The sequence below is a fragment of the Oncorhynchus keta genome, chromosome 31 (genome assembly GCF_023373465.1).
Source record: "Oncorhynchus keta strain PuntledgeMale-10-30-2019 chromosome 31, Oket_V2, whole genome shotgun sequence".
NCBI classification, from domain to species: Eukaryota; Metazoa; Chordata; class Actinopteri; order Salmoniformes; family Salmonidae; genus Oncorhynchus; species Oncorhynchus keta.
Genome location: NC_068451.1, coordinates 11,700,886 through 11,722,966, shown reverse-complemented (window position 1 = coordinate 11,722,966; position 22,081 = coordinate 11,700,886). Strand labels below are relative to the sequence as shown.

General features: G+C 41.9%; 3 protein-coding genes and 1 long non-coding RNA gene across 5 annotated transcripts; 2 read left to right on the top strand and 2 right to left on the bottom strand.

The window, feature by feature from the left end:
* Positions 1 to 1,984: 1,984 nt before the first annotated feature.
* On the bottom strand, positions 1,985 to 6,863 carry LOC118364436 (nestin-like). Its single transcript, XM_052489587.1, has 2 exons — positions 6,057 to 6,863; positions 1,985 to 3,980 (listed from the first exon to the last, which is right to left on the bottom strand). The coding sequence occupies exons 1-2, from the start codon at positions 6,703 to 6,705 to the stop codon at positions 2,923 to 2,925; spliced, it is 1,707 nt and encodes a 568-aa protein (XP_052345547.1). The 5' UTR covers positions 6,706 to 6,863; the 3' UTR covers positions 1,985 to 2,922.
* On the top strand, positions 4,065 to 6,006 carry LOC127914292 (uncharacterized). 2 transcript variants are annotated; one of them, XR_008087914.1, is made up of 5 exons: positions 4,065 to 4,211; positions 4,302 to 4,391; positions 5,022 to 5,066; positions 5,613 to 5,702; positions 5,883 to 6,006. It is a non-coding gene; the product is annotated as an uncharacterized LOC127914292 (long non-coding RNA). The 2 variants fall into 2 exon arrangements; XR_008087915.1 differs by lacking the exons at positions 4,065 to 4,211; positions 4,302 to 4,391 and adding an exon at positions 4,627 to 4,869 and having other exon boundaries at positions 4,960 to 5,066.
* On the bottom strand, positions 6,863 to 12,875 carry LOC118364435 (nestin-like). Its single transcript, XM_035745966.2, has 4 exons — positions 11,845 to 12,875; positions 10,828 to 10,952; positions 9,189 to 9,262; positions 6,863 to 8,523 (listed from the first exon to the last, which is right to left on the bottom strand). Exons 1-4 carry the CDS (start codon positions 12,658 to 12,660, stop codon positions 6,869 to 6,871), a joined length of 2,670 nt encoding a protein of 889 aa, XP_035601859.2. The 5' UTR covers positions 12,661 to 12,875; the 3' UTR covers positions 6,863 to 6,868.
* A 1,236-nt stretch (positions 12,876 to 14,111) lies between these two features.
* LOC118364434 (C-type lectin domain family 12 member B-like) lies at positions 14,112 to 21,337 on the top strand. The gene is made up of 7 exons (XM_035745965.2): positions 14,112 to 14,304; positions 18,871 to 18,945; positions 19,307 to 19,414; positions 19,501 to 19,782; positions 20,130 to 20,290; positions 20,605 to 20,726; positions 20,830 to 21,337. Exons 1-7 carry the CDS (start codon positions 14,241 to 14,243, stop codon positions 20,969 to 20,971), a joined length of 954 nt encoding a protein of 317 aa, XP_035601858.1. The 5' UTR covers positions 14,112 to 14,240; the 3' UTR covers positions 20,972 to 21,337.
* Positions 21,338 to 22,081: the final 744 nt, after the last annotated feature.

Sequence of the window (22,081 nt, the reverse complement as noted above, 5' to 3'; positions counted from 1 at the left end):
GTTTGTCCTTGGTAAGTGGCACTTGTCCTTAGTGATGTATTCATACAATTATTTGTCTAACAGAACGAGTACATACTGTATATGCATCAGGTTGCACTGATTGAATATATCTTTCTATTCTGTTTACAACATGGCACGTATAACATTTCTTTTCCTTATAGCCCATTGTTTGCAAGGGGTGGGCCAGTTGAAACTTTAGAACAGAGAAAAGGAAGGCCAGCTAAGGAGCCACCCCTTCCTCCGTCTGATTTTACAGGTCTTCCGTCACATGGAGTAAATCAACAGAATGGGAATAATGGATGACAGATGGTTGTCGAAGGAGAGCAAACACACTCCCTGTAGAGATCTGGTATAGTTTTACATCCCTCCTGTGTCAAATCCACATACACACACCAGCCCTGCAGCTGAGCCCCTCCCCCCAGGTTAGCCAGAATGGCCCAGCTGAAATGGCGCCTCTGGTCGCAGCCGGACATAGTGACCAAGCACTTTCAGCCTCTTGCATCAGATATGGTCATCCTGGCTGTTTGTCAGGAAACTATTCTTCTATTAATAGCACTGGGCATGTGTTCCTGGGATAGACATAGCTTGTCCATCCACAACATCTCTTTCTATAAGTATTGTTATTTCATATACTGTAGATCATCTTGTGCCTATATAACCTAGTTAGTTTATTCTTATTCCCTGAATGGAATGTGTAAAGTTGTATTGCCATAGCTAGTTATAAGGCTGACTGGGAGCCATAGACATTAGAGAATAAGAGCATGCCAGACAGCTGCCGTAATGCCATTCCAGCACCCAGCCTTTCTCTCTGTGAATGGCTGTGGTTTCCCCCTTTATTCAATCAGTCATTGCACAGACTTGGGCAGTGAGCAGGCAACCGGCAGCTAAAATAGCCAACATTGTTCTGAAGACTGACTAATGAATGACAAAAAAAGGGGGAAAGAAGGCCGTGAGGCGGGAAGAGGAGGTGGTGAGGGGAGGTGATCCATTGTTCCTTGTTGCCCATTTTATCCCTCGGTCTTCCCATGGGATGGTTGTTTGTTATGGAGGGCCCAGTGTGGCTTTGTTAGCTAGCCTGCTTTGAGGTCAGTAAAGCTGGGATGGTGCCAAATCTCACCTCCCACACCGCCCCCGGGTCTCACTCACTTTAATGTAATACACAGAGGAAACAGATCGATGCTGAGGGAGAAGCCAGCTGTTTTCTTGGCCTGGTCTAAGGGTATACTTTCCTCTAAGCTTCATCCAGATTTCAACAGACACTGGATAATTATTCTCAGAACCCGTTGTGCGCTGGTCTTTCCTCTATCAGAAGAGACACATACCCTGGATAATAGACTGTCCTTGTAAAATAACTGACTTGTTTAGTTAAATAAACGTTAAATAAACCAAAAACAATGGACCGTGGTGTGTTTATTTGTTTATATTTCTGTTTTTCTCCCTTACTTTTTCAAAAGCTTTTTGTAAATATTTCAATGTAGAGTAATATCAAACGTGCATCGTGAAATAAGTCCTACACAGTTCTTAAGCAAAAAATAAAATGTATAAACATATTTGTCAATTTGTTTTATTTTTCCAGGTATGTTTTTTTTGCGTGCATTTCTACAGAGAGAACACTAGCCAAAGAACAACACAAGTTTATTTTTGCTGTAATCGTGAACAAAGCATAACTAATATGGTACCATGTTGTTTCATTGTATGTGAGTTATACATTGTGACACTGTGTTGTGAAACGCTTTAATAAAATGAAGGCAAACTGTTCTTCTGGGATTTCAAACCATGCACTGCTGAACATCTAGACAAATGGCTACCCAGACTATTCACCCCCCCCCTCCACACCACTGCCACACTCTGTTGTCATCTATGCATAATCACTTTAATAACTCTACCTACATGTACATACTACCTCAACTAACCGGTGCCCCGCACATTGACTCTGTACCGGCACCCCTCTGTATATATTGTTATTTTTTTAATTACTTGTTAATTTTATCTCTTATTCTTATCTGTATTTTTTTAAACAGTCACTGTCGTTAGGGGCTCGTAAGTAAGCATTTCACTGTAGGGTCTACACCTGTTGTATTCAGCGCATGTGACTAATACAATTTGATTTGATTTGCTGCTTGTAGTGTGTGAGTTGAAATATCAAATGATAATCATAAATAACACTATTCAATGGAGTAAGTCAAGGGGGTATGAATACCTTCTGAAGGCACAGCTGGAGTCCTTATCAAATGGACTTAAGATGTTTTTAAAAAATGTTGCTGCTAGAAAAAACAAGCTCCCAGGTCTTGTGCAGTGAAATACCTTGGTTCTGACTTTTGCTCTGATTGATTTCCTTCAATCAGTGCAATCAAATCAACTATCAATTCATGGCAGTTTGGAATGCTTTGACTTTCAAATGTCCTTTCTTTGGTTTTTAATTTGTTCTTCAAAGGGGGGAGGCAAAATAAACAAATGCTATTCAAACATCAATTTGTAAAACTTATAAAAAATGGCCCTCAATGTCTTGAAATTGAGTAGGTACACTGGTGGTTAGTGCCAGCAGGGTGTGCACCAAAGCACAACTTTTTGGTTTTTGAAAACAGCATAAATATTTGACGGTCTGTGCTATCTCGCATCCTTGGGACGTCCCTACCCCATTGAAGTTGACATTTTAAATGGTGTAGGTAAGGATTATGGTGATAGTTAGGGTTTAGGGCAGGGACATCCCAAGGATCCCGGAGAGCACTGAATTGTCATGACATTCTGTGACATAGTACATTCATGTTTGGATGAAATTATCGTTTCATTTACTTTCCACTGTGAGGATCTATGTGAATCAATGCTCAAATTCAAAGCCTGTAAAATGTAAATAGTTTTACACTCTCAGTAACACTTGTTACTTCTACTTTACTCCTTATAGAAACCATGCTGAAATTGTTCTTATTCTTCCCCAGATGACCAGGAGTCTCCATCTTCAGAACCTTCAGAAGTAACATTCACACCCTCTACCACATCTTTACAAACCAGCTGCTTCACCTGTGAGGGCATCTGTTTGTCCTCTTCTTCAAGGGTGGAAGCTTTAAGTGTGTCACTGTCCATCTTTGTGTTCCAATTAGTTGCCTGTGGATTCTCCAAATCCACCCAAGATAGGTTGTTAGCCAAGGCTAGGTTCTGATTGGGTAGCTCGGTCACATGGTCATATGGCTCATCCGGTTGATAGGGGGCTCCTGTCTCCAGATTGGAACCCCAGAAGTTGTTGTGTACACCAGAGCTGAGGAAGCTGTGGAGGTCCCGGCCTTCGCTGTCAGTTTTGGAGTCTCTCTTGTGACCTGCAAAAGGATCTCCAGATTCCAGGTGTTTGTTTGGACTTTCTAAGACTTCCCATTCATCTGTCTGAAGACATTCATTACTTGCCTGATAGCTAGTGACCTCTTCTGCAGAATGTTTAATAAGAGTATTGCAATCCTCATAGTGAGAGACTGCCACATCCAACAAGTCTTCCTGATCTGCAGTTAGATTTGCTTTGGTGACAGGTTGCAAATACTGGCTTGCATTTGGCGACTCATCATCTGTGCTGTTGGACTCTTCTATATCCAAGTTGTTCATGTCGGTTTGACTCTCAGGCCTGCTGTTTAAACTGCTGTAGATAGAATGGCTTTCAGTGAAGTCTGCATGAGTCGACATATAAAGGTTCTGGTCATCCTGTCCTTCTATTTTGTCTGGTACAGCTTCAGTTCCCAGTCCCCCACTGAATACCTTACCTTGAGCCAAATATTCTTCTTTGGATATTTCTACTGAACCTTCTCTAAGAGATGTGTGATCAGATGTCATTGGAATCCTAGAGTGCACCGAATACATAACCTCTGAGGAAATACACTCTTGCTCAGACTGATTCAGTTTCTCTGCACCTGGAGGTATACACTCTTGCTCAGACTGATTCAGTTTCTCTGCACCTGGAGGTATACACTCTTGCTCAGACTGATTCAGTTTCTCTGCACCTGGAGGTATATTCTCTTGTTCAGATTGATTCAGTTTCTCCCCACCTGAAATTATATACTCTGGCTCAGATTGATTCAGTTTCTCTCCGCCTAAAGGTATATTCTCTTGCTCAGATTGATTCAGTTTCTCTCCTCCTGAAGGTATCTTCTCTTGTTCAGATTGATTCAGTTTCTCTCCGCCTAAAGGTATATTCTCTTGCTCAGATTGATTCAGTTTCTCTCCGCCTGAAGGTATCTTCTCTTGTTCAGATTGATTCAGTTTCTCTCTGCCTAAAGGTATATTCTCTTGCTCAGATTGATTCAGTTTCTCTCCGCCTGAAGGTATCTTCTCTTGTTCAGATTGATTCAGTTTCTCTCCGCCTAAAGGTATATTCTCTTGCTCAGATTGATTCAGTTTCTCTCCTCCTGAAGGTATCTTCTCTTGTTCAGATTGATTCAGTTTCTCTCCGCCTGAAATGATATACTCTGGCTCAGATTGATTCAGTTTTTCTCCGCCTAAAGGTATATTTTCTTGCTCGGATTGATTCATTTTCTCTCTGTCTGAGGGTATATGTTCTTGCTCACATATATCCAGTGTCTCTCCGCCTGAAGTTATATCCTCTTGTTCAGATTGATTCAGTTTCTCTCCGTCTGTTGGTATGTGTTCTTGTGCATTCACGTTCTGTTTCTCTCTGCCTGAAGTTATATACTCTTGTTCAGATTGTTTTAGTTTCTCTCTGATTGAAGGTAAATGCTCTGGCTCGGTTTGATTCATTTTCTCTCCATCTGAGGGTATATGTTCTTGCTCACATATATCCAGTGTCTCTTCGCCTGAAGTTATATCATCTGTCTCGGATTGATTCAGGTTCTCTCCTCCTGAAGGTATCTTCTCTTGTTCAGATTGATTCAGGTTCTCTCCTCCTGAAGGTATCTTCTCTTGTTCAGATTGATTCAGGTTCTCTCCTCCTGAAGGTATCTTCTCTTGTTCAGATTGATTCAGTTTCTCTCCGCCTGAAATTATATACTCTGGCTCAGATTGATTCAGTTTTTCTCCGCCTAAAGGTATATTCTCTTGCTCGGATTGATTCCGTTTCTCTCCGCCTGAAGGTATCTTCTCTTGTTCAGATTGATTCAGTTTCTCTCCTCCTGAAGGTATATTCTCTTGCTCGGATTGATTCATTTTCTCTGTCCTTGCATGATCCAGTGTCTCTATATATCCTCTTGTTCAGGGCTCTGTTGGTATGTGTTCTTTGCATTCACGTTCTGTTTCTCTCCGCCTGAAGTTATGAAGATTGTTTTAGTATAGGTAAATGCTCTGGCTCGGATTGATTCATTTTCTCCATCTGAGGGTATATGTTCTGATCCAGTGTATATATCATCTGGGATTGATTCAGGTTCTCTTCAGGTATTTCTCTTGTTCTGTCTGAGGTATGTGTTCTTCCTGAAGGCATATTCAGATTAATTCAGTTTCTCTCCGCCTGAAATTATAACTCTGGCTCAGATTATTCAGTTTTTCTCCGCCTAAAGGTATATTCTCTTGTTCAGATTGATTCATTTTCTCTCCTGTCTGAGGGTATGTGTTCTTGCATGAAGGTATATATTGATTAATTTTCTCTTTATCTCCGGATTGATTAATTTTCTCTCCGTCTGAAGGTATATACTCGGGATCGGATTGATTCAGTTTCTCTCTGTCTGAGGGTATGTGTTCTTGCGCATATAGATTCAGTTTCTCTCCACCTGAAGGTATATACTCTGACTCGGATTGATTCATTTTCTCTCCGTCTGAAGTTATGTACTCTGGCTCGGATTGATTCAGTTTCTCTCCACCTGAAGTTATGTACTCTGGCTCGGATTGATTCAGTTTCTCTCTGTCTGAGGGTATGTGTTCTTGCGCATATAGATTCACTTTCTCTCCACCTGAAGGTATATACTCTGGCTCGGATTGATTAATTTTCTCTCCGTCCGTTAGTATGTGTTCTTGCGCATATAGATTCAGTTTCTCTCCCCCTGAAGGTATATACTCTGGCTCGGATTGATTCAGTTTCTCTCTGTCTGAGGGTATGTGTTCTTGCGCATATAGATTCAGTTTCTCTCCACCTGAAGGTATATACTCTTGTTCAGATTGATTCAGATTCTCTCCATCTGAGGGTATGTGTTCTTGTGCATTTAGATTCAGTTTCTCTCCGCCTGAGGGTATATACTCTTGTTCAGATTGATTCAGTCTCTCTGAGTGTATCTGCTCTACCTCCTCACTGTATAATATGTCTTGTGTCTGGTTAAGTTCAGTGTGAGACTCAATTTGAAGACTCAGTACTGACTCGCTCTCAATCATCTGCCCAGTAAAGTGTTCACTGTAACTGGATATAGATAAGTTCTCAAGCTCTTGCTCCACCAATCTATCAATTCTTTCTTCATTATAGTCCTCATCAGAGCACACCATGGAGTACTCTCCAGGTTCTGTAAGTTCCTCATAGGATTGCTCATCTTCCGCCTCCTGAATCAACTGATCTACAGCATTCTCCTCATCGTTCTCCTGTGTAGCATGCTCCTTTGTTTGGCTAGCATCCACGTCCTCTTGGTGAGTGTAGCCCATGTTACGTTCCTGATCTATGACATCCCCTTCTGACTCTTCATACAGATCCTCCATGGTGTCAAACTGTTTGGACTTGCCTTCGCCCCAGGTGTCTGTTCCTGTCTGGCAAACCTCCCTGTCCTCTTCACCATCACTGGAGTCACTCTCGCCCATGTGTGAAGCCTGAGTGTTGACATCCGTCTCGTCACTCTTGTAACGGATCAAGGGGTGTGTGGCGGCTAGTGTGTTGTCCTGAGCATAGCTGTCGCCTTCTAGCTCAGCCCTCCATGAAACAGAATTATTTTGACAGTAGTTTGCCTCATCATGATCCTCTTTGTCATTGTCGGATATGTTCAGTTCCGCCTGAAGGTATATGCTCTTGCTCAGATTGATTCAGTTTCTCTCCGCCTGAAGGTGTATGCTCTTGCTCAGATTGATTCAGTTTCTCTCCGTTTGAATTGATATACCTTTGCTCAGATTGATTCAGTTTCTCTCCGCCTGAAGGTATTTGCTCTTGCTCGAATTGATTTTGTTTCTCTTCATTTGAAGGTATATACTTTTGATCAGACCGATTGGGTTGGGTTTCTCTGTTATTCCACATCTCTTCCTCTTTCACATGATACTTTGCTTCTTTCCAATCATCCATTCTTTCTCCAATTCCATTCTCTTCATTGTACCCTCCCACTCTATCCCATTCATCCTTTACCTCCCCATTGGGGTTCAGTGCATGTTGTTCCTCACGTTTGTTAGACATATCATTTTCATCATCCACTTTTGTGAAATTTATGTCACCTTCCTCCACTCTTTCAACATGGTGAAATACCTCTTCTGACCAGTGAGAAGCTTGAGCAGATTCATATGAGATCATCTCCTCTTGGTTGAACTTATCGATTCTTTCTGTCATATCATTTTCCTTAATGAATCCTCCCAATCTTTCACGATCCTCCTTACCATACCCATAGGGGTGCAATTCATCTTCCAATTGCTCCTCATGTTTGTTAGACATATCATTTTCATCCTCTTTTGGGAGATGAATAACATCTTCCTCCAGTATTTTAATATGGCGAAATGCCTCTTCTGAACCGTGGGAGGCTTGAGTGGATTCATATGACATATTGTCCTCTTGGTTGAACTCTATTGGCTTGTTGTAACTTTTCCCCGCCCCATACTCAAAAGCTTGACTGCTTGTGAAGGTCTCAAATGCTTGTTCTAGCACTGATGCAGTTTCAGATTCCAAGCCTTCGTTTCCCGCCCATTCAGCATCTTTCTTTGCTGTTTCAAGATCTCTTTCCTCCGATGCATTCATGGGACCATAAGGCAGATCTAGTAGAGGTTCCTCTTTTTCAAAAGACATTTCAAAAGGTACATCATTATCATCATTCGCTGAGAAAGCAGAATGTGCCCCTGTCACCGAACCTGCTCTCTCATAGCTCACTGAAGGGCTGTAGAGCTCTTGAGCATCAGTGCTGAACACAGTTGGCATACTGAAGCTGGTCTCGACCCGGTGACTCATGGCAGATTCCAGAACGGGTTTCTCTTCAGCAAACCAGGTTCTGACTATGTTCTGATCCTCTTCCTCCTTTTCCAAATCCCACATGGATTGTTCCTTGTGGTCAGATCCAAGCCAAGATACAACATCAGCTCCTGCCTCTTCAGTGGGAGGTGAGAGAGGCTCAGCATAGTTGACTTCTTTATGGACATCTTGGGGACTGAAGGGGTGGACTGAAATTCCGTCCTGTGGTACTTTGGGGGAAGGCGTTGAACAACTTACCTGGTGGTTGGACCCTACGCCAAAGTCTCCTGTCTTTCGACAACTCTCAGGTGTTTCATTCAGGGTTACCCGATTTTGAGTCCAGATTGGTGATGCGGACATCATTGTCACATTGGATCGTGGGCTTGCTCTATGGATGGTAGAGATGGGCCTGATCATGTGACTGGTAGCCAGCTGTGTCTGGAAGCTTTGCTTAACCCCTCGGGAGCTGGGCACTCCATCTGTGAATGACATAGGAAGATTATTGAATAGGTAGACCATGCATAATGGTAATGGGTAGGCCACAGGCCAGGGACTATTGTAGATAGACATCAATAAGGTTGAAATGACACTGACAATAATCTTAACAATACCAGGAAACATTCACCAATGCTTTGATTGTAAGACAAAAAAGCAATCTCTGTCTATTCCAAAATGTCTTCAGTTTTATCTTAGGTTGACAGAGATCTCGAAACCCCATCCCAAAGGCAATATTAGGAGACATGTTCTCCTGAACAGAGGTTAGACAGTAATGGAGAGATATTGATCATGACCTCCTTCCCCTCCAGTCTGAATTACCGGAAAGTAAAGCCATATGGCTCAATGACCTTTGGGGACTCTCGGTAGCTTGCGTTACAGAGCACAAAGCGTCTAGCTCAGCCCCCTAACCAACCCACACCATCCCCCACTCGTTTTGGTCTAATGTGAATATATACACTGTACAGTACAGAGTCAGGACTCGCCCACCTTAAGTATGAGGAATATTCCTTTTGGTTTACAGTACAATTATACAGCAACAGGAGTACATGTCATGGAGGTGTTGGCTTTGACACCTATCAATATCATGTTGTACTACAACACAGTCACTGATCTAGCTGGCAGATTCCTGTATGAAGTGATCATTTACCAGAGATGTAGGTACTCCTTAGCTGATTTGTTGAAGAGAAATCCCCCTTCAGACTTTCATTGTCCAGTAAAGCTCTGAGGGAAAATAACAGACAAACGAGAGAAGGATTCATAAAGGGAAAGTGATGTAACATTTTGTTTGCAACACTATCTAGAAAATCGTATGTCCTGGTTAGAAGCAGCTTGAATACTAATGTGACGAATAACCAAAATAATGTGTACTTTGGCCACACTAAGGGGGTATTCTGAAATGATGTGTCATAGGGTGGGGTGAGAGGAGTGAAGTGGGAGGGCTTTTGTTGCCAACATGAGATCTGTTGTTATGGAAATGTGGGGACGACATTGTCATTTGACGAGCCATCTGCTGTGTATACCACTGCCATCAATTCCCCCTCTCACATACTCACAGCCTAAAATACAGGCATGCATGCCCTGACATTCTGATGAGCCCAAGCAGAACTAATACCATTTGTATTCTCAGATGTGGACCATGCCCATTCCAACACACATTCAAACCAGCATCTCTAATGAAACAATACTTAGAAACTGGTGCACATGTATATCCCAATATGATCCCAGAATCACATTCCAAGTGTTGCTCAATGTGCTCTATTGCGCGTTGGGATGTACTGTATAGGTGCCGATAATATGAATTTGATGAATTTACGAAATCTCTTTTGAGACCTGCTGTCTGCTTCTCCCCCTGCCTCTTATTCCTGTTCCTCTAGACTCCCATAGCTCATACATTGGTCATCCCCTGCTGATACCTTGGGGTCACTATAGAGGGGGAAGAGACCAAGGGAAAGATAAAGGCGCCACTATAGAGGCCCATATAAAGTTACCCTGCTCAAGACAGCTGAGACTGGCCTTTTCAAGGGGATGACCTTTTGGGCCAGACGGCTGAGCCCTATTGGACAACAGGCCTTGGGCATCTACATATTGTTCCACATTCTCACAGGGGGAGGGGTGATGGGGCTCAGTCTAAACTTCCAGTTGAAAAGCCATCTTTGAATGTGATAAACTAGACATCTAAATCAGCATGGACATGGGGACTAATAATACCGACTTTCTCACAAATCGGTAGAAAAGTAAAAAGAAAAAGAACATGTTTGGAAAATAACTATTTTCATATTCTGATCGACAAGCTCTTTTGCAGACGTCAAACATGCGTGGGCTTGGTGTCGCTTTTTCAGCCGTTGCCGCCTTCATCAGAGTTCAAACCAACTCGAGGTGACACTTTTATTTGAAAATTCCCACGTCTCTCTTACATGAAAAAAATGACACTACCTCTTATCACCTTTGGCTGTGTGCCAATAGTCTTTCATGGCTTCCTCTCTGTGTCTCCTTTCCCTCTACAGTTGATAAGTAAAATAACTGGATGGATGGCCATCAACATACTTTCATCTGTCATGGTCTATCCGATCAGTGGTTGTGAAGATAAACAAGTTAGTAAAGACTGAAGTCCAACTTGAGATCATTGTGTACAAGTAATGTTTTCAAGCAAAGCTCCAATTGACATCAATGCATGATTTACTAGTTACCCTTTAGCATTTGGCCCAAAATGTCTATAGTTTTGTGCTAAAGATATGATGAGAGAGGTACTGTAGCTTCTGATATATGTACAGTGACATGTACCGTACCTGTATGTGGCCACCTCCATGCCCAGAGACGTCTTCAGCTGCAGCAGACCCCTACTTTCTGTCAGGAGAGTGTCAATCTGATTTCCCAGCGCCCCCTTCTCCATCTCCAACACGTCCAGATGGGCCTGTGGAACAGGAAAAGGGAAGAGAATTGATTGGAAATGGCATTGATGTTATCCAACCATAGCACATGGACAGGTATTGAAGGCACCAAATTATGGTTCCTGGTCCCATGGCAAGAGCTTATGACCAGCATAGAACATAGAATGTTCAATGTTGTGTTCCCTGCATCTAATGGTTGGGCCCCAGTGTGGATTTTTGACCTTTCTGGACAAATAATGACCTGGAACTAATTCCCAGAGCCCCAGCCTAGGCCGAGTCCAACATGCTGTTTCTGTCCAAACATTTCATTAGCATTTCAAATGAAAGGGAGCACAATATAAGCCTTCTCAGAGATACTGCGTTGGTATGTTTCTACGTCATAGATATCATCAGACTCATTTGGACAAAAACACCTCGTTTTCATAAAATTACCATATTGTTCCTGTTTTTATTTTGGGCCATGTCCATTTGAAAAACGTTCTGCTATGACTGACATTTGAAACACTTTGTTTTGCCCTGGTTTGCTCAACTGGAAGCAGCTTTAGCTGTCTCAATTAACTGGCAAGATACACAACGAAGCACATTGTAATTTGTCTTTGGACTGAAATCATTTGAAGGTCCTAAATTCCAGACAGCAGTCACATTCAGACAACACACTCAAGATGTTTTAAACAATGCATGATTATTAAAGCATAACTCGATATGGAATTTAATAGTATGGTTAGGAATCTCACTTATATGGCTCAGTTCAGGTTCAGGTGAACAGGAGTTTTAAATAATCTAATTGACACTGTTTTATGATTGAGTTGGCAAATGACACTGTTAACAAAGTTATGAGATATTGACATGAATAAACCCACACCCATAAATACGCCCACACCAAAGACCAGGGTCCGCTACTTTAACTGTTCTTACCTGCAGGTTTTGTATCTCTTGCCTCTGCATGTCTCTCTGTTTGGCCACACTCCTCTCCAGACACTGCCTTCTATCCTGGGCTGATTGCAGCTCATTCTCCAGGGCATGAAGTTTCAGTTGGCTCTCATTCTTCTCCTGGCCCACCTGGGCCAACCGGTTTCTGGCCTGGTTTAGAGACTCGTCCAGGCTGTCCACCTGGCCCTGAAACACCATGGCCGCCTCATGCCACGCCCTGACAGCCATCTGGGAGTACTCCTCACCCAGCTCCTGGAGGCTGGGCAGCTGGGTGCCCGTTTGGGGTGGAGGGGGTGGCAGTGCAGGTCTGACATGGATTAGTGTAGCCTGGAAGCCGGCCACATCTTCCTGGTGGGTTTTTATCTGGAACTGGATTTGTTTCTCTAGCTGGCTCACCTTCTCTCCTAACCAGATCTGAGCCCTCCTCTCCTCCTCCATCTGCTTCCTGCTGTCTGCCAGCTTCTTCTTCACCTCCCCATGGGCGTCCGCCTCCCACTGTCTCTGCAGCCCCAGGACGTGGAGCTCTTCACCCAGGCTCCCTAGCTCCAGCTCCACCCGATCCTTCTCCCTCCAGACTTCCTCTACCTCTTGCCTGGCCAGGCTCAGCTTGTCCTCCAGGCCCATCCGCCCCCCCTGGCCGCTGCCCCTCAGGGCCTGGATCTCCTGGCATAGTAGCTTGTTCTCCTCCTCCAGCAGCCTCACTCGGCCCAGGTAGGTCTCCAGGCGTTGGTTGAGGTTCAGCATCTGGAGCTTGTCGTCAGTCCGGTGGCTGTGGTGGTGTCGGAGGCGGTGGAGCTCCATGTCAGAGAGAGAGGATAGATAGTAATGCTGGTTGAGTAATTCAAATTTCTTTAAGTAAAGAATTCCTCACCCTGGAGCGAGCAGGTTCTGGCAATGTGTGTGAGGTGCTGATTCGGTCTCTCTCGCTCTCTCCCTCTCTCTCCAAGCCTGTGTGTGATGGTCAGAATGTGCTGTGAGGCTGCTTGCCTACTGGAGTGTGACCGCTGGTGAGACACTCTCCTTTCATACTGGAATTAATGCAGGGGGAGGGCAGAGGGGAAGAACGGGGAGGAGGGATGGAGAGGAGGGAAGAGAGGGAGGTGGGAGTGAGCGGTGATGTCATTTGGGGGTTAACTCTAGCTCTGCTGGGAATGTCTTTTTCTTATTCACTGGGAGAAATTCACATTTTGATTGAATGATTTCTGTTATCTCTCTACAAGTACATATTCAGTCGTAATTTATGAAATGATGTATTTCTTTAGACCATTTCTTTTTCTGATTAAAAAAAACATATTGTGTGTAATTGGTGGTCCTTCTGTAGCTCAGTTGGTAGAGCATGGCGCTTGTAACGCCAGGGTAGTGGGTTCGATTCCCGGGACCACCCATACGTAGAATGTATGCACACATGACTGTAAGTCGCTTTGGATAAAAGCGTCTGCTAAATGGCATATATTATTATTATATTATTAATTGTTAGACTACTGAATGTAATATGTAAGGCTAAATGTCATAGCACGAATACAATACTCTAATACGGCACTGTAAATGAAGAGACTTGACAGGAAGCCTAGAGGAAGCATTCGTAGTTGGACTAAGACAACTCTGATTGTCACACATGTTTAGAAACTATAGGCTAAATCAATCTAATTAGATAGTTTTTTGATAAAAAAAATAGTGATGTCCATTTTGACCTCACTACTGCCCTCTGGTGACAGTATTTCAACATTGCAGCAGCCCCACGTCCATACAGTATCAAGTCCACTTCCATTCAATCTTGATCTTATGGTTGGGAAAGGGGGGTACTTCATCAATTGTGCATCTGAATGCCAACAACTGAAATGTGTCTTCCGCATTTAACCCAACCCCTCTGGCTTAATAGTGTCCTGAAGATCTATTGCAGACATATGGGAAATGAATTACAGACAAATGAGAAACACATTACAACATGTTCTTAAGTCTTAGCAAGCCAGGGTATTCCCTTTAACTTGTAAGCCAGTCAACCACAATGTGAATTGGCCAACTTCTCAAACTTCTCAAGCAACCACTGACAGGAGGGTCTTCAGAGGTGTCCTCATGCTAAAACAAGTGAGCATAGAATGAGATACACTATGTACAAAACTATTTCTGTTTTCCATGCACAGTTGTCTGCCTATTGTTTCCGTACAGTTTTTCATATTGAGTACAGGTGTATTGACAATGGCACGTCAACATGACTTCCCCTTCTCAGTCAGGTGAAATTGTTGTCTGACATGAGTAATGCAAACCAGAGTCTAAGCAGAAGTACTAATACAGGTCCTAATTGGAGCCATCACCACTCGTATAGATCAATACTGGGTAAGGTTTCTCTGTACTTGTATCTCTAAGAAACACACTGTTGAAGGATGTCAGAAGAGCTGCATTATTCTACAGTGGTTTTCAAGAATCCCATCATTTCTTTGCTGGAAGGTGAGTCTTGGCCTTTCTTTCTCATCTCTTCATCGATGTCACTCACTTTGATTTAATTTTGTTCAGTTTCAAAAAATGTAAATTCCAGACTGAAGACTATAACAATCACAGTTGTTTGTGAATATTCCAAGTAAAGGGTCCATAAATCAAGTGAGCCAGATATGGCTGCTACAGTATGCTGAGTCATGTTCATGTTTTTCTACTGCCATTATGTTTTAATCAAGTACAAATTACATTCTTAACCCATGTCATCTCATGGGTCACAATAGCAAGAATATATTTGTTGTACTTTACAGGCTCCAGAGAAGTTAAAGTTGTATTTATAATCGATGTTTGAAATATTATACATTATCATATCATTTAGAGAAGTTTCATTTGATTTCTCAGAAATGGTCAGAAGACCACAAGCATATTTCTCCACGATGTACTTTTACAGACAAACTTGGCACCAGAGGTCTGTACTCAACAGATTTAAAAACAAATAACTGGTTGAAATAAAAAATATTTTCCATATAAATATATTTTTTAAACGGTCTAGTTTACAAACACTACATATACCAAAGTACGTGGACACTTGTTCAAATTAGTGGATTTGGCTATTTCAGCCACACCTGTTGCTGACAGGTGTATAAAATTGAGCACACAGTTATGCAATCTCCATAAACAAACATTGGCAATAGAATGTACTTACTGAAGAGCTCAGTGACTTTCAACGTGGTACCGTCATAGGATGCCACCTTACCAACAAGTCAGTTTGTCAAATTTCTGTCCTGCTAGAGCTGCCCCGGTCAATTAAGTCCTGTTATTGTGAAGTGGAAACAATGAGGAGCAACAACAGCTCAGCCGCGAAGTGGTAGGCTACACAAGCTCACAGAACGGAACCACCTAGTGATGAAGTGCATACCGTGTAAATATTGCCTGTTCTCGGTTGCAACACTCACTACCGAGTTCCAAATTGCCTCTGGAAGCAATATCAGCACAATAACTGTTCGTCGGGAGCTTCATGAAATGGGTTTCCATGGCCGAGCAGCGCACACAAGCCTAAGATCACCATGTGCAATGCCACGCGTAGGCTGCAGTGGTGTAATGCTCACTGCTATTGGACTCTTGAGCAGTGGAAACTCGTTCTCTGGAGTGATGAATCACGCTTCCCCATCTGGCGGTCCGATGGCCGATTCTGGGTTTGGCGGATGCCAGGAGAACGCTACCTGCCCCAATGCATAGTGACAACTGTAAAGTTTGGTGGAGGAGGAATAATGGTCTGGGGACGTTTTTCATGGTTCGGATTAGGCACCTTAGTTCCAGTGAAGGGAAATCTTAACACTACGGCATACAATGACATTTTAGACGATTCTGTTCTTTCAACTTTGTGGCAACATTTTAGGGAAGGTCCTTTCCTGATTTAGCATGACAATGCCCCCATGCACAAAGCAAGGTCCATACAGAAATGGTTTGTCGAGATCGGTGTGGAAGAATTTGACTGGCCTGCATAGAGCCCTGACCTCAACTCATCGAACACCTTTGGAATGAACTGGGACGCCGACTGAGAGCCAGGCCTAATCGCCCAACATCAGTGCCCAACCTCACCAATGCTCTTGTGGCTGAATGGAAGTTCCAGCAGCAATGTTCCAACATCTAGTTTAAAACCTTCCCAGAAGAGTGGAGACTGTTAATACAGCAAAAGTGGGAGCAACTCCATTATTAATGCCCACGACTTTGGAATGAGATGTGTCCACACACTTTTGGTCATGTAGCACATGTGCCTTAATTTTCAGTACATTGAATCCATGATACTTGAGGTAAATTAATTAATCCACATACACAGTGTCTCTAATTTATAAAATACAGTACCGGTCAAAAGTTTGGACACACATACTCATTCAAATTTTTTTTACATTGCAGCATAATAGTGAAGACATCAAAACTATGAAATAACACATGGAATCACGTAGTAACCACAAAAAGTGTTAAACAAATCCAAATATATTTTATACCTAATAGTATTCAAAGTAGCCACCCTTTGCCTTGATGACAGCTTTGCACACTCTTGTCATTCTCTCAACCAGCTTCATGAGGTAGTCACCTGGAATCCATTTCAATTAACAGGTGTGCCATGAGGAATGCTTTTCCAACAGTATTGAAGGAGTTCCCACATATGCTGAGCACTTGTTGGCTGCTTTTCCTTCACTCTGAGGTCCCCAAACCATCTCAATTGGGTTGAGGTCGGGTGATTGTGGAGGCCAGGTCATCTGATGCAGCACTCCTTCACTCTCCTTGGTGAAATAGTCCTTACACAGCCTGGAGGTGTGTTTTGGGTCATTGTCCTATTGAAAAATGTATTATTGTCCCACTAAGCGCAAACCATATGGGATGGCGTATCGCTGCAGAATGCTGTGATAGACATGCTAGTTAATTGTGCCTTGAATTCTAAATAAGTCACAGACAGTGTCACCAGCAAAGCACCCCCATACCATCACATCTCCTCCATACTTCACGATGGGAACCACACATGCGGAGATCATCTATTCACCTACTCTGTCTCTCACAAAGCTACGGCGGTTGGAACCAAAAATCTACAATTTTGACTAATCTGACCAAAGGACAGATTTCCACCGGTCTAATGTCCATTGCTATTTTTTTTGGGCCAAGCAAGTCTCTTCTTCTTATTGATGTCCTTTAGAAGTGGTTTCTTTGCAGCAATTCGACAGTTGATGTTGAGATGTGTCTGTTACTTGAACTCTGTGAAGCATTTTATTTGGGCTGCAATCTGAGGTGCAGTTAAATGCTGATTTATGAGTCTGGTAATGCTAATGAATTCTGGCTCTTGATGGACTGTCGTTTCTCTTTGCCTATTTGAGCTATTCTTGCCATAATATGGACTTCTGGTCTTTTACGAAATTGGGCTATCTTCTGTATACCACCCCTACCTTGTCACAACACAACTAGCAACTGCAAGCTAGCTAGCTAAATTGCCAAAAATGTTTCATGCTTTTCAACCTGCCCCCAAATTAACATAATTGGTTCAGAGTTTGTTTAGATATTTCAACCTGCGTGTTGTGATTGCGTTTGGTGTGTGGGACCAAATCAATTTGTGCATGTGCGGTTCGGGCATGGTGTTTTGGTGGAAATGGCACACACAGGGATGAGACGCCATACACCTCGTCCAATTCTCCCTTGTGCCGATAGGGTGAACTTCTGACTGCATAATACAGCCACCATCCGCTGGGATATTGTGCTGTATCGCTACCATCTTTCTACAACACACACACTCCTACTCTAGCCATTACCTGGCAGCATCCCCACTCACACCAGTTTGTGTTTGCCCTCAAGCTGAGGTGTTTCAGGCGGCATATCTGTGTTGTTACTGCTACGAGAACAAACTCTTTGATCTGGGGCAACGATCGGCTCAAACATGAACGGCTTCAGTAGGTTTATTGGCTCCCTAACTAACAATTATGTCATTCTCTGTAATAAACTAATTCTCAGACTTGGAGCTGCTCTGTAAATTCAGGCATTTTGGGGAATTCCAAAATACTCTCTCCTGCCAGTGACGCAACAATGCCAATATGGTGATTTACAATTACAGTTAGATGGCATTCTTAATCATAGTGTTTCCATTTCCCTTTAATGATTTTCAAACTCCTCATATATCTTCTTACGAATCTTCTTATGTTTGGTCTGATGTCTGGTGCTAGGCAACCAATTTAGCAAGCTATCTAGCTAGCAATGGCAATCATGTTAGCATATTTCCTACTGAGATGACTGTTCTAAAATATGTACTTTGGTTTAAAATAATCTATACTGAAACTTTAATTTGACGTTTGAGTGGATTAAACATGTTCAATTGCTTATTCTCTCACTGCCCAGAGTTTAAGACAAGGGTTTATCTATCATGGAATTAAGAACAAATCCAATAACTTTATTTTCAAGAATCTAATTTCTTGTAAACTTTTTGCTTAAGGAGAAACATAAGAAATAGTGCAATAACATTTCCAATAACCTTTTTGAGGAATAGCAACTTTGCTTAACTTTCTTTAAGTTAGCGGCAGCGTAGCCTAGTGGTTAGAGCGTTGGACTAGTAACCGGAAGGTTGCGAGTTCAAACCCCTGAGCTGACAAGGTACAAATCTGTCGTTCTGCCCCTGAACAGGCAGTTAACCCACTGTTCCCAGGCCGTCATTGAAAATAAGAATATGTTCTTAACTGACTTGCCTGGTTAAATAAAGGTAAAAAAATAAATAAAATACATTTATTGTTAAGATGATTTTGTGAATCTGGGCCCAGGTGACTACCTCATGAAGCTGGTTGAGAGAATGCCAAGAGTGTGCAAAACTGTCATCAGGGCAAAGGGTGGCTACTTTGAAGAATAGGAAAGCAACAGGGACGAGGAGTTTTGACAAAGAAACTGGGGTCTATGAGTAACAAATAGTAACATTTAAGGGTAGGATATGGATGTATCAGTACTTGATTGTTTCAATATTAGGGTATGGGGCATGTCTGGGAAAATGTAGGAACAAATGGGTTAATATTATTGAATATGTATGTGTCTCCTTTCTCTTCCCCATAGAGAAAAAAGAGGAAGAAACAGTATATGCTGAAGTTAAGGGAAGTGCGGTCACTCAACGGAATCCTGCCACAGCAGGTACATTTGAGAGATACCGAACTGTGGAAGATCTGCGTTATTGTGCAATTAGTCTCTCTAGATATCCGGGTTGCCTCCAACAATTAAAAAATGTTTCGCTTTAACATCGTCTGAATGGCAATTTGGCATAGAGGAATTATGTCACTGCGTGTGCGAGGACCTTATCCGCTTGAATAAAATAAGAAATACAACAACAACAAAAAGCTAAATGTAGATATATTTCCTCAAATTATCCACCATTTACTGTTCAATTATTAGATTTCATCAAAATATGGAATAACGCTTACCATTAAATGTATACACTGGTAACATGCTAACAATTTGGCTATAATAACATGAATCTTATTTTTGCTATTCCTAGTGGATGAGAGGCCTGCTCTCCACTCTCAACCCTTTCGAGGAGTGGCAGTGTGTTTGGGTGTTCTTTGTGTCCTCTTGGTTTCAGCCATTATAGGCCTCTATGTGTACTGTGAGTATGTGGATCATAACATAACATGGATTGTGGAGTGGTGCAGGATGACATCATAGAGTAAACATGTCCTTCTCTCTCCATAGTCAGCACTGCCCTGTCAGAGCACAACACAAAGTTGGTGAGGGAACTGGAGCAACTAACAGATGTGTGTGCGAACCTTACGAACCTCAACAGCAATCTGAGTACAGCCAATCACATTTTGCGGTGTGATTATAGCAAAGTAAGCACTGCAAACCAACGTTTAGCGGCTGAGAAAGAAGCATTGTCAAGAGAGAGGGATAGACTGAACTGGAATCTTGGGTACATATATCAGTTTGAAAATTTTCCAGTCAATCAATATTGTTCACCAAAGGATGACGTAGGAGGTAAGCCCCCTTCCTGTTGGCCTTGTTTTCGTCAAAGTGTACACCACGTGTCAAACTCATCCCACGGAGGGCCAAGTGTCTGCGGGTTTTCGCTCCACCCTTGTACTTGATTGATGATTTAAGGTCACTAATTAGTAAGGAACTCCCCTCACCTGGTTGTCTAGGTCTTAATAGAAGGACAAAACTAAAACCTGAAGACACTCTGCCCTCCACGGAATGAGTTTGACACCCTTAGTGTACACTAAAGACAAACTTTACACTTTCTATCTTACTCTGTAATATTGATAATACGTATGTAGTACAATTACCAACTAATAATTATTACCTGTAATTCTTCATTGTTGCAGAGAGAAAGTGTAACCCTTGTCGAAGTGGTTGGATGTTGTTCCAATCTAGTTGTTACCAGATTTTATACCATTCCAGTCCCTGGAAGACCTGGGAACAAAGCAGAGAGAATTGCAAAAAAAATCATTCTGATCTGCTTGTCATAGGAAGTCAAACGGAACAGGTGGGACAATGCTACAGACTAGAGTTTTGAGGGACAGATTAATTTCACATTTAAAGTGGATCTCCAAAAAGTGAAATGGGAACTATATTATAATGTGTGACATGTAGATATGAGCTCAATGTAAACCAGTTGTTACTGAAAAACAAAAGCACAAAGGTCATTATACTGCTGCTACCTGTTCTGCCTTTTGTTATTCTCGCTCATTTGGACCTGATTAGATACATTTATTCGTAACGTTTAGACACTCTCTCCTGAAACTGTGGATTACCATATAAAAATGTTTTTACTTGTGGTTTCATTCATTTCACATTCAGGAATTCATTCATAACCACACTCAATACTACTTTGATATTTATCATGGATACTGGATCGGTTTGACTGACATAGCTAATGTCAACCAATGGCTCTGGGTTAATGGAAGTCACCAGACTGATGGGTAAGAACCTTTCATGCAATGTAAATACAACAAAGACACATTGTTAAATCATTATTTGACTCAGTCATTTCTTTTCATTCATGGCGGTGTTCTCTTTTCACAGGTTTTGGAAGAGACAAACTGGGGGGGGTAATTGCGTGTTAACTGTCCCAAATGATGCGCCTTTGGCTAATTGGAATGCTGAATTATGTAGCATGCAGAACCGTTGGATCTGTGAGAGTAGAGCCTTACTATGGTCAGATTAAATTGCAGGGACACTCTCTTAAGAGGTATTCTCACATACTGAACTCATATATTATTGCATCTCCACTTGAGAATTACATTGAGTTTTATTCTAATTTAAGGACCCCTGCATCTGTCTGTTGTGGTCAATTCGAATTCACTCAATTCAGGAAGTGATTTTCATTTACAATGGAAAACCTTCATTAGCTGACTTCAATTTGAATTGACCCCAATCTGGTTCTGTTTTTATGTTTTTGAATCAAGGATCTGTCGTAATGTAGCTATAGAGAAGTTTTAAAAAATAATGTTCCGTTTTGACCTTTCATATAAATCAGGCATATTTTCTTTAATGTCAATCATTTCACTTTGACAATAAATGTATGTTCTTCTATTGTCTTACTGTATTATGTTCGTAGTGTTTTAGAATAACATTTGTTTTGGCCTTTTCATAGATCAGAAATCATATTCAGTTTACAAAGCAAAGCAGGACTTGTCTTCCAAGATTGTCTTCTTTCGATTTTGAAAGATCTTACTTAGCATATGAAGTACAAGTTTAATACATGGAATGGAAGTTTAAAGTTTTTAATGAAATCACTGTTTTATAAACTATACAATACTTCTAAATCAGTAGCTTTAGGCACTTGATTAAATCTTTATTTAAAGCAGCAATCAGGAGTTGAAACCGTAACAAAGTACATCCCCGCCCCTGTTTTGGTAAAAAACAAAAACAAAAGGCTGAGGGATGGGGCTGGAGAAATGTTACCACTGTCAAATTCATAGAAGGAGCCATGGATGCAATGCCTGACCATCCATGATATCAAAATGATAGTTTTAACAATGCTATGAGGCTATGTAGTGTTTGTTTACATGTATTTTGATGACAAACATTGGAGGAAAACAAGCTTATATTTTTGGTTCTGATGGAGAATCACAGTTGAACGAAGCTCATGAGGCATTTATAAGTTATATTCTTTAAGAATCAATGGGTACATATCATTCATTTAAGTCCAAAATTGATTCCTCTTTAAGCATCATGCAAATGTGTCACATGAGAGAGTAGTAATGAAAGCTCATTGAGCAAAAGACAGGCTCCAATCTTTTATTCAGCCCATCAATTATCCAATAAGATGAAT

Bases quoted from the DNA above. Each gene is read 5' to 3' on its own strand.
- LOC118364436 (XM_052489587.1), bottom strand. From the start codon at position 6,705: ATGGGCGAGAGTGACTCCAGTGATGGTGAAGAGGACAGGGAGGTTTGC. The intron at 3,981-6,056 runs GTGGAGAGAAAC...ATATACCTCCAG, and splicing joins ACAAGAGTATATACCTTCAG to GTGCAGAGAAACTGAATCAG.
- LOC118364435 (XM_035745966.2), bottom strand. From the start codon at position 12,660: ATGGAGCTCCACCGCCTCCGACACCACCACAGCCACCGGACTGACGAC. The intron at 10,953-11,844 runs GTAAGAACAGTT...CCTGTTCCACAG, and splicing joins AAGAGATACAAAACCTGCAG to GCCCATCTGGACGTGTTGGA. The intron at 9,263-10,827 runs GTACGGTACATG...ATTTTCCCTCAG, and splicing joins ATGGAGGTGGCCACATACAG to AGCTTTACTGGACAATGAAA.
- LOC118364434 (XM_035745965.2), top strand. From the start codon at position 14,241: ATGTCAGAAGAGCTGCATTATTCTACAGTGGTTTTCAAGAATCCCATC. The intron at 14,305-18,870 runs GTGAGTCTTGGC...TCTTCCCCATAG, and splicing joins CATCATTTCTTTGCTGGAAG to AGAAAAAAGAGGAAGAAACA. The intron at 20,291-20,604 runs GTGGGACAATGC...TTTCACATTCAG, and splicing joins TAGGAAGTCAAACGGAACAG to GAATTCATTCATAACCACAC.